Source organism: Halictus rubicundus, chromosome 5 (assembly GCF_050948215.1).
Source record: "Halictus rubicundus isolate RS-2024b chromosome 5, iyHalRubi1_principal, whole genome shotgun sequence".
Classification (NCBI taxonomy): Eukaryota; Metazoa; Arthropoda; class Insecta; order Hymenoptera; family Halictidae; genus Halictus; species Halictus rubicundus.
The window spans coordinates 6,986,192-6,999,307 of record NC_135153.1 but is presented as its reverse complement, the minus strand read 5'-3'; the positions used below and the strand labels follow the sequence as shown (position 1 = coordinate 6,999,307).

General features: G+C 43.5%; 1 protein-coding gene across 1 annotated transcript in view; it reads left to right on the top strand.

Annotated features, from left to right (window-relative positions):
• Apolpp (retinoid- and fatty-acid binding glycoprotein apolipophorin) overlaps positions 1-13,116 on the top strand; it is a 43,657-nt gene that overhangs the window by 13,525 nt on the left and 17,016 nt on the right. Inside the window, exons 2-5 of the mRNA XM_076787839.1 lie at positions 7,120-7,146; positions 7,227-7,411; positions 7,604-7,783; positions 8,520-13,082. Coding sequence (XP_076643954.1) covers positions 7,120-7,146; positions 7,227-7,411; positions 7,604-7,783; positions 8,520-13,082 — 4,955 coding nt within the window. The remainder of the gene's footprint in view (positions 1-7,119; positions 7,147-7,226; positions 7,412-7,603; positions 7,784-8,519; positions 13,083-13,116) is intronic.

Here is a 13,116-nt window from a genome sequence, read left to right as displayed (position 1 = left end):
GGACTGTACAAGTTAACTTGATATTTTTATTGTGAATAAACAGGCTTCGAAAATTGATGTAGCGCACATCAAATGAACGCAGTTTCGTGTTACCTCTATTTACTGAAATCGTATCTACGAACGGCAATTAACTTTTATTTACTGCAGCTTTAAACTTGCGAATAAAAATTTGTATAGAAAATCACAACAAGATGTGCATCAACGTATAGGGTAAGGGAACCAATTACTGTGCTGAAATTACAGAAATTATAATTTTGTAAATAAACAGCTTTATAGATTATAATTTTGTAAATAAGCAGCTTCAGAAATTATGAGTAGCTTTATAAATTATAAATTGTAATTTTGTAAATGAAAAGCGTTGTAAATTATAATTTTGTAAATAAATAGCTTCAGGAATTATAATTTTGTAAATCAGTAGCTTCAGAAATTATAATTTTATAAATACGTAGCTTTATAAATTATAATTTCGTAAATAAGTAGCTTCATAAATTATGTTTTTCAAAAGAAGTCGCTACAGATTTATAATTTTGTAAATGAGTAGGCTTATAGATAAATAGCTTTAATTTATTTAGTATATGTAAATAAATAGCTTCTAATTGCTTTTGGCACCAAGACAACTTCTAGACACGAAATTCTATATTTTTCAAGATTTTCATAAATCAATCTGCAAAAATACGCGAGTTCGCGTAATCATCTGTTGTCCAATAATTGCAGCCATCTCCGGTGCACACAAACGAAGAAATGAACATCGCGGAGCTCTAACAAGCCTTGCGATAATTAAAACAAGAGATGAACTCCGATAAGATTCTAAAAAAATTTGCCTGTTACCTTTAATTTCGAGAAACTCTCGAAACAAAAAGAAAACAAAACAGGTGATCGTTCGTTTCTTTGTGAAGCAAAACAGGAAACTGTGTTCATATTTGCACAAAGATCCGTCGCTTAGTAATCACCCTGTATACAGAAACAAAGCGATCAGATTGTTTCATAGAATCGCACGTGTTTCGCGAATTACATTTTCCTCAAAACAATCATGTGTCTGATTACACACGGCCGGAGTGGTGTGCGTGTATCGGTGCACACTGTTGCACACGCATGAATCTCGCAACCGCATAACCGGCTGGAACGAGGTCTGTATCATTGAAATGATTACAGATCTCCGCACTCAACCGGATATTTGGTAAATTGATCCAACCTCCCCACGTCCCAATAAAATAGATCCGATACGATACGTCGCGCTTTTTATCCATCTAGACAACAATTTTCCCGGCACCATCTTTCTTTTTCGGAGAAAGCGCAAATCATTTCGCGGGCCACTTTCGTCCCATCGTATCGTGCTTCTTACAATGATCTTCGACGCGGAAACATTTCTTCGGATCTGCTTGTACACAGAGATTACTATTACTTAATTTATAAATTGCTATATAATTAAAAATTAGAAAATTTTAAGAGTCTATTCTATAAAATTCAATTTAATGTAAATGAAAATTAACAGCAGCTTTTTCTGTGAAATAAAAATTTTGCTTGTGAAATAAATAATAAAAATGACCACAAGAAATAGGGACCTAATAAAAAATTCTTTCTTTTATTAAGAACACCAGCAATCTGAAAATTATGTATCAATAATTTTCGATTCCGCTAATCTTTTTACTCTTTCAATTTTACTCTCTCAAATTTCACCTACTTGTTCTTATCATTGCAATCTAATAATTAGTAACAGAATTAGCCTCAATGAAAATTGATAATTGAATTGGAAACTTTATTAGTTTCGGGTTAAGGTAGAGACCGTGTACGAGAAATTCACTTTTACGACTTCGCGTGACTCAAATTACCTATGAAAATAATTAAACGTTCCTTAATTAAGGGAGTGGTGCTCTTCTTGAAAGGCAGTGGATCGTAATCATTTTAGTCGCTCCTAAAACATATATTTAAATTAATTAAAGTATGTGAAATAGAAGATATGGCTGTTTCTTAAACTCTGGACGATGGTAAAACAACAAAGCACATGCAGTTAAAGAATTAAAAAAAAAATACTGTTTTAAAATTTAAGTTCTATTCCTGACTACACCATAAAAATATAAAAAGAAGGTATTTTTCTACTCACTAGAGAAACAGAAATTCCAACTAAACTAATTATTATTGCTGGACATTAATGTTTCTAAATTAGCTATCCTAAATTAGCATATCCTAACTATAATAATACAAATGATTAATTTTTATGTAGTAACAAATAAAATCGAACGCCCCGACAATCTAAAATATTTTACTGCATTTTAAATTACTACTAATATTTACAATAAAAATTGTACTATATTTTACTTTATGTATACTATTGTATATTAATATATTTAAATACGATTTACAATGTAACATAAAGTGCAATAAAATATTGTGTAATGTGGAGACGTCCGACCGACATTTCCAGATATAAATTAGTATACCGTTGATTGCACAAACGGTTATAGATTGCAATTTTCTCCTCGAGTTTATCGCGATGTTGAAATTCAGAATACGAAGCAGGTTCGGAGATGTGGTAGGAAGGAGGGGTACAATATGAAATATTTCCCGATACCGAGTTCACGCGATCGACATTTCCTTCGAGTGAAAGACATGCCAGAATTTCGCAAGAGGAAATTGCAACAGGAATCCGGAGAATATAGCTCGCATTCCGCAAGCCGGCACTTGCAGTTTCCACGCGTAACCGGCAACGCGTCGATTCAGCACGTCAACACGGAAGAACAAACCTCTGATATAATCGGATAATGGAAGTGTCGAGAAACTGCGATTGCGGTCGGCCGATTAATTTCGCAGTCCCGCTTCCAGGGTCCTTTGAACCGAGTTTCCCCGTCGGAATCGAAAGTGATTTCTACCCCCTTCCTTCGTGGTCATCGGTTAATTAGAATATTCGGATTTTCTGCGCTCACGATGCAAATAGACACAGGCTCAAAACCGTAAAGAATGTTACATGAATTATTAAATATTTTTTCCACTATACTCAAACTGATGAATTTATTCAGGATAGAAGTCAATTTTTATTTTGCTCCAGTTGGTTGTCATTGAGGTGGGAAATTTTTATTTCGATTAGATTTCATATTTTTATTTAGAATTTTATGTACTTGTTTAAAAAATCGCTAGGAGTAACAGAAAACAGAAAAAATATTGGAGGAATTTAAAACTGTTCATATACAATTATTTTCACACTAATAGATCTGTTGAGGCTGGAAATCAATTTTTATTTTACTCCAGTTGGTTGTGATTGAGATAGAAAATTTTTATTCTGATTTTAAATTGATTATATTTTAGATTTTATATGTTAGGATTTTATGCACTCATGACAAAAATGGGCAGGAGAAACACAAACAGTAAAGGCATTAGAGGAATTCAGAAATGTTTATATAGTGTTTCCACACTGATTTTGTTGAGGTTCAAAATCATTTGTATATTACTCCAATTTATTGCAATTGGCTTAGAGAATTTTAGTTTGGCATAATGACGACTATTGGAGAAATATCGTTTTGGATTTTTTAATTTCAGAACAATTTTTTAGGTAATCCAAGTTGTGAGTGTAAATGTTAAATACTCCTCTAAAAAGTCTACCGGTTCGTGCACAAATTTTTGCAGAATTACTAAGCTATTTCACTTCATCTGTGCCGCAACAACGTTGGAGTAAGCGACACGATGACCTGCGGAAGAGTTATGCGAAAGGGAACAGTACATTGCTTTGTTCGTGCAATCTGTCGCAATACGAGCGATTTTCCGTGAGCATTTTCGTCTGGAATGCTGCCGGTGTTCCATGTGGCAAATAACCCGCAACGTGCACTCTTTTGTGTGAAAGGTCATGATAAATTACAATAAAAAGTTGCTGTCTCAAAGTTTCCTGTCACGTATCGTCGCCGTCGCCGCCGCCGCCATTTCTCCCGTTTAGCGGAGCCAGATTGGACTTGACCGCGTCGTTGCTCGCTGATTTTCGAAAATTGGAATTAATACCGTCTACGCCGACGATTTCACTCCGTTGGACCTTTTAGCTTGTACCTTTTAGCTTGTACCTTTAATCTTCTATATTAACAATTTCATTCATAATTCAACTAATTTTTAGAATTAATAATATCATGTAGCCGTTGTTCTCAACGAATAAAAATATTTCCACATAACAAGATTACATGCCATCAAGCGCGTTTTATTCAACAAAACGTTCGAAGTTTAATTTTTTAAGTGTGAGAGGAATTCGAACGAGTTGAATTCTGAAATCAACAATTTGTTGTTTGTTGAATGTTGATTTACATGCGCGTCAATTTACGAAATGAACTTTTTCAAATTTCATTAGAATCTCGGATAGAAAATTGAAGAAGAAAACAAAATAATTAGAAAATTTAATTTAATTTTCTTCTGCAATTTTCAACCGGTTATAATTTTCTTAAAATTTTTTGCAGGCATCATTCTAGCAGACCAATGCTAATTTCTCGAATGAAACTGAGGTGTTCGATGCTATTTTGGAAAAGATTGTCGCGCGATCCGTGCAGTTCGCGAGGCGTTGATTTCGCATCGTAGCAATCAGTAGCGAGTCAACTAAAAATAAGTCGTTTCAAGATCGGGGGTCAACTATGTCGCAGATTATGGCATTATCAACGCGACCGTACTACGAAGTTCACCGTCACCCTGCACGGATATACGCCTTCCCTCTCTCTCTTTTTCTCTCTCTCTCTCTCTCTCTCTCTCTCTCTCTCTCTCTCTCTCTCCCGTTGCTAATCAGCAGCTGCCGTAAAAAACCGTTATCGATCACAAAACGGAGTCAATAAGAATTTTTTCAACCGCGTCTTCTCGATCGTTCCCTCTGGCCCATCGACAATAATACCTAATCAAGCGTCCTCAAGCGCATAAATCACTCGCGCGTATTTATCGTATCTTCCGTTCACAAACAAGCTGCCATTGAATCGGTTTTTTAACGCCAAAAACAATTTTACAAACGCTCCGTTTTCCGACTTAAACCTTAACTGTGTTTCTCTGGATTAAATTGGCCTGGCTGGTACGTGCAATTTTATACAAAGATTGAGAATATCGATATATTATTTTTAGTCTGATGAAGCTGTTAGAGCAAGAAAATAATATTAAAAAATTATTTTTCCAAGAAAATCCGCAGTCTAGTCATTACAGTGTGAACATATTTCAGATGTCATGTCTATTAGGCGCAAGATTTTTCTTTGATTTTAAAAGCTACAAATTGGAAAATGAAGGACGAGATCAGTTCTTGAAAATTGATTTTTTATACCAATCTCTTGCTCGACAATGTCACACCCCTTTTTTAAAATTCTTTTACATCTTTTAAAAATTCTCAATACGTCGTATCTTTTTCTTCGAAGGTAATCTATTAATAAATTAATGAATCTATTTTATTTTAGTGACTAGAAAATTGTAAAGGTTTATCCAAGTTTCCATATCAAGAAATAAACTTCCAAAAAATTTTTACCGATTTTCTCAGTGTTATCGTGATTAAATGGTTAAACTTCGCCTTCTGGAACCAAAAATTTTGCGTTTCTCTTTTACACAATCCTGTAGACTTTGACGTGGAAATGCCAAAAATCCAAGTTTTGATGTGAGGAATTCACTGGTTCGAAAGTTATGCGCAAAAATGATGAATAGAATTATTGATGATCTATTGCAGTAGGCGTGAGTCACTGTACAAAGCAGCCGCCATTCACTTACGTTAGGCGAGCCTAATGATTCCAGTCTGAGAATAGGGTATCAAATTCTGCGACTTGTTCGAAGCCCGAGGGGTGTCCACCGGGTTTTTTGCGTTATGCCAATTCATCGGGGAAGGTGTGTTAGGCTCTCTCGTCACGTTTCGAAATCCTTGGGCAACGCAAAAGTTTTATTCGAGGGGGAAAGAATCACTCGAGGGACTGGCATAACCGGCCAGACGATTAATAACGAAGATTAATTTTCGGAAGAGCGAGCTATACCGTTCCAGGCATCGTTGTCTTCGTCGCCGGCCGATTGCTATACGATTATCCGCGGTTATTATGCTGTTACGCGCTTATTGACATGATTATCTCGGTTATTATTCTGTTACACATTTATTATGCGGTGACTTGCGAACTCATGCGCCCGTCCAAAACAAATCTCCCTCTCCTTGATCTTCCGACGGCGGTGTCGGGGTCTATTCTGACCCAGAGTATACTATTATGACCTAATCGTCATTCGATTATTCAGTTTCTGGCCGATCGAGTTAAACCTGAAGCGTGTTGGGATAGTAGGGACTTTTCAGGCGTCATCGGTTCGGATAATCGAGGTTCTATCGTACCGCGACTATATTATGCATTCGCCCTTTGCACTCGAAGCTACTTTAACTCCAAAACGAAACATTTCATATTTCATTTTTTTTACATATTTTTTTATGTTATACATATGAAAATGGTGCAATTTACTCGTACGGTACTGAAGTGTTTAGTAATTTATTACATACAAACAAATTGAATAATGTAAAAAATATTTCGAATAACGATACAGCAATTTTTAGTGGCGCCCTACAGTAGCCATTCGAGTGCTAAGGGTTAACATCGAGCCATGCAACGTCGCAAGATGAACTCGTCATGCGACGCCAATGGATTAATGACGGGAACAAATGACCGATTTAAGGTCCGGCCGTCTCTCGTTCAATGCAACTTTGTGCCTTCATTGACCGTGAATCATTGCCGAAATGGACGGCCGACCGCCCAGTAATGAAATAAATAGTGTTGGGCAAAACAGTATTCGAAATGAAGCATACGAACAGCTTCGGAGAATGTTTCCCGAACTGTGTCGCATTGATTAATTTCAAACAATTATCTACCCTCGGTACTAATGTAAATACTATTTGTAATGTTTATTTGAGTTTACTGTACATGCAATATTTCAATCGCATCCATAAAGTATTTCAGAAGAAATTTAAAATAGTCGAATTAATGCCAATACATTATTTTCAGTCTATTCAAAATGGTGAACAGAAAATGGCACACCTCGCCGTTTGCGATGATTTTTTAGTATGTTGTAGTTTTGGTAGCACTTTTGGAGATTGTTGCTTTTGTAAATTAGGTGTCTGTGAAAATCGCGAATATTTATTCATATGTGACATTTCTGTTGTTGCAGGTAAATGCACAACCGGCTGCCGTGGAAGTAAGTTATCAAATTTTGAACGCTTGGCCCTGCCAGATTTCGTGATTGTTAACGTTCCTGCTACTTTCGAATGTTTATAGTACATCCACACAAAGGGTACCAAGAAGGACACACATACGTATACCAGCTAAAAGGAACGTCAGTGTCGTCTGTCAGTCAGGCACACGAAGACGCGAAGCTCGATCTGTCAGCAACCGTCGAATTGTCCGTCAAGCCGGACTGCATTCATCAACTATGGCTAAAGGACGTTCAAATTAACAATGAGGTAACCTCGGTTTAATTGCCGCACGACTGAAGTAAACATGCTACGAATGAAGTAACATCAATTTTTAATGTCAACGTTAATCGCACACATTGTTGGGGTAAATGAGATTGGAGATCTCGATTTCGTTAGTTATTATTTGTTATTATTAACGACGGAGGGAAATTTTTATAAAACACTCGACTCACCTTACAGCGTACAGAATTGCCAGGCCTTGAAAATGCGATCCAGTTTAACTACCATAATGGACACATCGACACGGAACTGTGCGCTACACCTGATGACCCCCAGGCCTCCTTGAACATCAAGAGGGCGGTTATCTCTCTGTTCCAATCAGCAGTTCTGCAAGACAGCGGTGTGGCGACTCATCACGAGGTCTGTAACCTAACATAACAAAGGATAACATAACAAATTGTCCAAATTTCGAAATTCATCGATACACTCCAGATTTTATGTAAAAGAAAAATGGGTACAGTCTTTACTCGATGTATGTCCCAAATATCTAGCCGATAAAAGTACCAAAACTATCCCCACTACCCCGAGGTATACCCTGTGAGGGACCAAGAACTCTCCTTTTCAAAGAATAGTATCTTCTAGCCGATATATGTCCATGGGTGGACCCGTGTTGCGGGCCTATATCGAGTAAACACTGTAGATCGAATTTAACCCTTTTGTTCATAACGAAACGCGTGTTCACCGATTAATTTTGCACCAGTCCAAAATACCAACCAAGAAATATACTTAATGGTTCATTTAAGAATAAATCGAAAGTTTAAAAATAAGAGCTACCTTAACCCTTTGCACTCGAAGCTATTTTAACTCCAAAACGAAACATTTCGTCCGACCTAGAGTATTTCCCTTCTATATATATTTTGTCATGTTGTACATACGAAAGTGGCACAATTTACTCGTACAATAATGAAATGTTTAGTAATTTATTAAGTACAAACAAATTTAATAATGTAAAAAATATTTTTAATAATGACACAGCAATTTTTAGTGGCGCCTTACAGTCGCCATTCGAGTGCTAAGGGTTAATATTATAATTCCTTCTAAGGACCCTAATCTTCCCGACCCTGTTAACTCTCTGAACAACAACCTTTGCTTGCAGACCGACGTGCTAGGTGTCTGCCCGACGAGCTTCTCGTTCCACAAGAAGGGCGACGTGCTGCTGGTGGAGAAGACGAGGAACCTGGAGCAGTGTGCGTTCCGTGAGAACTCGAACCAAGGACTGATCTCGACAACAGTGGACGCTGCAGCAGGCTTGAAATCGTCTCCGTTGCTGGCCTCCTCTCAATCGATCAAACAGCGTTTCAAGGAGGGTGTGCTGGAATCGGCGACGTCCACGGAAGTGCACAAATTGCGACCGTTCAGCAACGGGGAAGCTGGAGCTAAGACAGTGGTCGAGACCTCTCTTGTCCTCAAGAGCGAGAAAGCCGACAATCCTACTGCGCCGGTGACTTCGTCGAAGTCACTGATCTTCGACGCTCCTCATCCAGTCGCGAAATACCAATCGAAGGACATCGTAGACGCTGTGAAAGCAGCCCAAGACCAGATCGCCGGCGGCGTGAAGCCGGAAGCCGCGAGCAAGTTCGCGGACCTGGTGAAGGTGCTGAGACAGAGCACGAAGAACGACATTCTGTCCACGTACCAGAAAGTGAAGGCGGGTGCGGGATTCGACAAGGCTAGCCAACAGGTTTTCCTGGACGGTCTGTTCCAGGCCGGGAACGGCGAAGCTACTGAGGTCGGCGTGAAGCTCGTCAAGAACAAGGAGCTGACCGACGTGCAGACCCTATTATTCTACACCAGCCTGGCTCTGATCCGTCACGCGCAGTTGCCCACAGTGCAGGCGGTAGCCACGCTATTGGACCAACCTAATCTGCCTAGGATCGGCTACCTCGGGATCGGCCAAGTGATCGGGAAGTACTGTCAGGACCATCCGTGCGAGAATGTGCCCGAGGTGAAGGAGGCGGTGCACAAGATCCGCGAGAAGGTCGGCAACGGCAAGACCAAGACCAGGGAGCAGGAGAACGTGGTGGTGTCCGCTCTGAAGTCGTTGGGCAACACCCGGTTCCTCGACGACGCCACCCTGACCAAGCTGGCGAACATCGCCGCGGACAAGACCGTGAGGAACAGAGTACGCGTGGCAGCCCTCGAAGCCCTTCCCACCAGGTGCTCAATGAAGTGGAAGAACATCGCGTTCAAGGTGCTGGCCGATAAAGAGCAGGACAGCGAGATCAGGATCAAAACGTATCTGGCGTTGGTCGCCTGTCCGTGTCCGCACGTCGCCAGTCATCTGAAGGAAACGCTGGACAAGGAGCCCGTGAATCAAGTCGGATCATTCATCCAGAGTCATCTGAGGAACCTGAGAGCCTCCACCGATCCCGGCAAGATCAACGCCAAGAGCCACTTGGGACAGATCAAGCCACGCACCAAGTTCCCCGAGGACTTCCGCAAGTTCTCGTACAACGACGAGCTCTCCTATAAAATCGACTCTCTCGGCCTCGGCTCCGTTGTCGAACAGAACGTCATCTACAGCCAGGACAGCTTCGTGCCACGGTCCACAAATCTGAACGTGACCGTCGAGCTATTCGGCCGTAACCTAAACCTTCTGGATCTGAGCGCGCGCGTGGAGAACCTGGACAAGGTGATCGAGCACTGGTTCGGTCCTAAGGGCACGGTCTGGGATCACGACCTGAAGGACGTGAAGAAAGAGGTCAAAGAAGCCAAAGACACCGCTTCGGACGTGGTCAGTTACGCCTCGGAGAAGTTTGATAAGCTGGTTCGAGGAAAGAGGGCGGCCGTCGAGCAAAACGAGCTGGACCGTTTCGCGAAGAAGGTCCACTTGAGGAGCAACGAGGTCGACCAGAACCTGGACCTGGACCTCTCGCTGAAGCTGTTCGGCGTCGAGCTCGCCTACCTGAGCTTGGAGGGCGACAACATCGAGCACAAACACCCCGAGAGAGTGATCATCGACAAGATCTTTGAGAAGCTCCAGAAAACGATCGACTCGACCAAGAACCTGAACTACGACGCCGAGAACTATATTCAGTTCCTGGAGGCCGAGCTGATCTACCCCACGAACCTGGGTACCTCTCTGTCCCTGGGGCTGGTAGGAACGAGCGCGGTCCGCGTCCACAGCGAGGGAAAATTCGATCTCGCAAAGATCCTCCAAGACCCGAGGAACGCAGCCATCAAGGTCGCCCTGGAGCCGAGCGTGTCCGTCAGGATCGCCGGTAACATCGTCGTCGAGGCGTTGGGAGTCGAGGCCGGCTTGAAGGTCGTGGGCACTCTTCACACGGCCACCAGCACCGACGTGTCCGTCAACGTTCTGAACGGTAAGGGCGTCGACGTGCAGTTCAGCATACCCAAGAAGAAGCAGGAAGTGATCAACGTGAACAGCGAGGTTCTCGTCAGTAGCAAGGGCAAGTACAAGCCGGCCTTCACGACCAAGGCCAAGGAGTACAAGGACTGCTTCGGCCAATTCTCCACCATCCTCGGGCTGACCGTTTGCGGGGAGGTCTCGTTCCCGTACGACGGCGTCGCCAACATACAACAGAAACCCTTGTACCCTCTGAACGGACCGGCGAAATTCGCCGCGACCATCGAGAACGTCGACGCCAACGCCTATCGCTTCAAGATCCATCTGGACGACGAGGACGACGCGAAACAATCGTTCGAGATCCTGCTCGACACGCCAGGCAGCAAGACGAACAGGGAGATCTCCCTGAAAGGAGAGGTCGGCAGGAAACCGAACCTGTACGCCCTGTTGCGCTTGAACTCGCCGTTCAAGAAAGTCCAACTGGAAGGTGCCCTGAAGAACAACGAGAAAGAGCGGACGCTGTCGGTCGAGCTTGTTCACGATAACATCAAATACTACGGGCGCATCGGTGTCGAAGCCAGTGGCAACAAGTATAAGCCGGTGTTGGAGTACAACGTACCGGAACACATCCAGAGGCTGGCCGGCGTGAGTACTGGACCGAAATCGGATAAGAAGTACAGCGTCCAGGGCACCGTGGACGTTATCGATCAAAATGGCGGGCAGAAGTACGCCACCGACAAGGTCGCTCTGCTGGTAGGCGATCAAGAGATCGTCAGCATCGCTGGTACTGTCGCTTGGACGACCACCTCGTTGGATGTGGCGACGAAGCTCGGCTACGGTGGCAAGTTACTGGAGCTGGAGATCAACGGGAAGACGGTGCCCGGTAGCAACTACGCGCTCAGCGTGCTCGCGAAACCTTCGTCCGACCCCAACATCGGTTTCAAGCTGGAATGGGAGCTGAAGAAGGAGGAGGGCTCCCTGGACAACAACCTGGTGTTCGTTCACGGGGCCGATCTGACGTCCAAGGTGAACCAGTTGACACTGAAGCAGAACGCCGTCTACAAACTGAAGCCGGATAACCTGCTTCTGTCCACGTCCAACGAGCTCGCGTACCCCGCGGTCAATCTGAAGCTGAAACTCGACGGCAAGATCACCCCGAAATCGATCGACACCGACATCGAGGTCAAATTCGAGAAGTTCAATTTCGGCACCGAACTGTCCGGCAAGGTAGGCACAGAGCAGCCAGGCGACTACGAGGTGGAGCTGGAAGCTGAGCTGCTGGAGAACAAGATCGAGCTGAAGTCGAAACGCACTATTCTGGAACCGTCCAAGAGCAAGTACACGAACTCGCTGGTCCTGACCCCGGGTGGCAAGTACGAGTCCGAGGCGACGGTCATCTGGAACGTAACCAAGGAGAACGCGACCGTGCAATTGAACGGGGACGCGAACCTAAACGGGAAGAAGGTCAAGGCGCACGTCGATCTGGAGGCTAATCAAAACTTGCTGGACTCGTTGGTCTTCGTGAGGGTCGACGGCGTCAAGTACGTCGAGATCGCGCTCCAGGCTAAGAAGACCCCGCATCCGAACGGCCATCTCAATCTGAACCTGAAGAACTACTTGACGGCCACCGGTCAGTACGTGTACCAGAACGGCAAAGGAAACGCGAACCTGAACATCGAAATCCCGAAGATCGATCGCAAGATCCAGGCGACGGGACAGCTCGCAGTGAACGGGCCGGAACACAACGGCAACGTGGAGATCCTCTACGACGCCAAGAAGGACCCAAGCAAGCGGATCAAACTGACCACCAACAACCACATTACGAAGACGTCGCTGGACACGAAGAACGTGTTGGAGGTGCTCGAAAAGAAGCTCGAGGTTAACGGCAAGGTAGGTCTTCAGGGTACCCTGAACAACGGCGTGTTAGACCTGGGCCTAGACGTTACTCTGCCTTGCGGACACAACATCAACTCCAAGCTGACCCGGAAGTGCGTCAAGAAGGACAACACGTACGATTTCAACGTGGACTCCGAACTGGCGTACAGCGAGCAGAAGGGCGGACCGTCCACGAAGATCGTGCTGAAAGAGAACGGGAAGTTCGTCGAAGAGAAACACCAGGAGCTCCAAGACACCGTCACGTTGAAGCTGATCGACACCGAAGGAAAGGACGTGGTGGTTGTAGTTAACTTGGACTCGAAGGAACAGGATGATGGGAAATCGCAGAACCTCGACCTCGAGGTGAGCGGCGCGAAAGTCCCGAAGAAGGTGAAATTGGCCGGCAAGTTCAACAAAAAAGAACAGGCGGGAGACTACAGCATCGATGGTTCCTTGGGCGACGACTGGAAATTGTCGGTACGTGGTCAGACAGTACAGTAACGTCTCGATA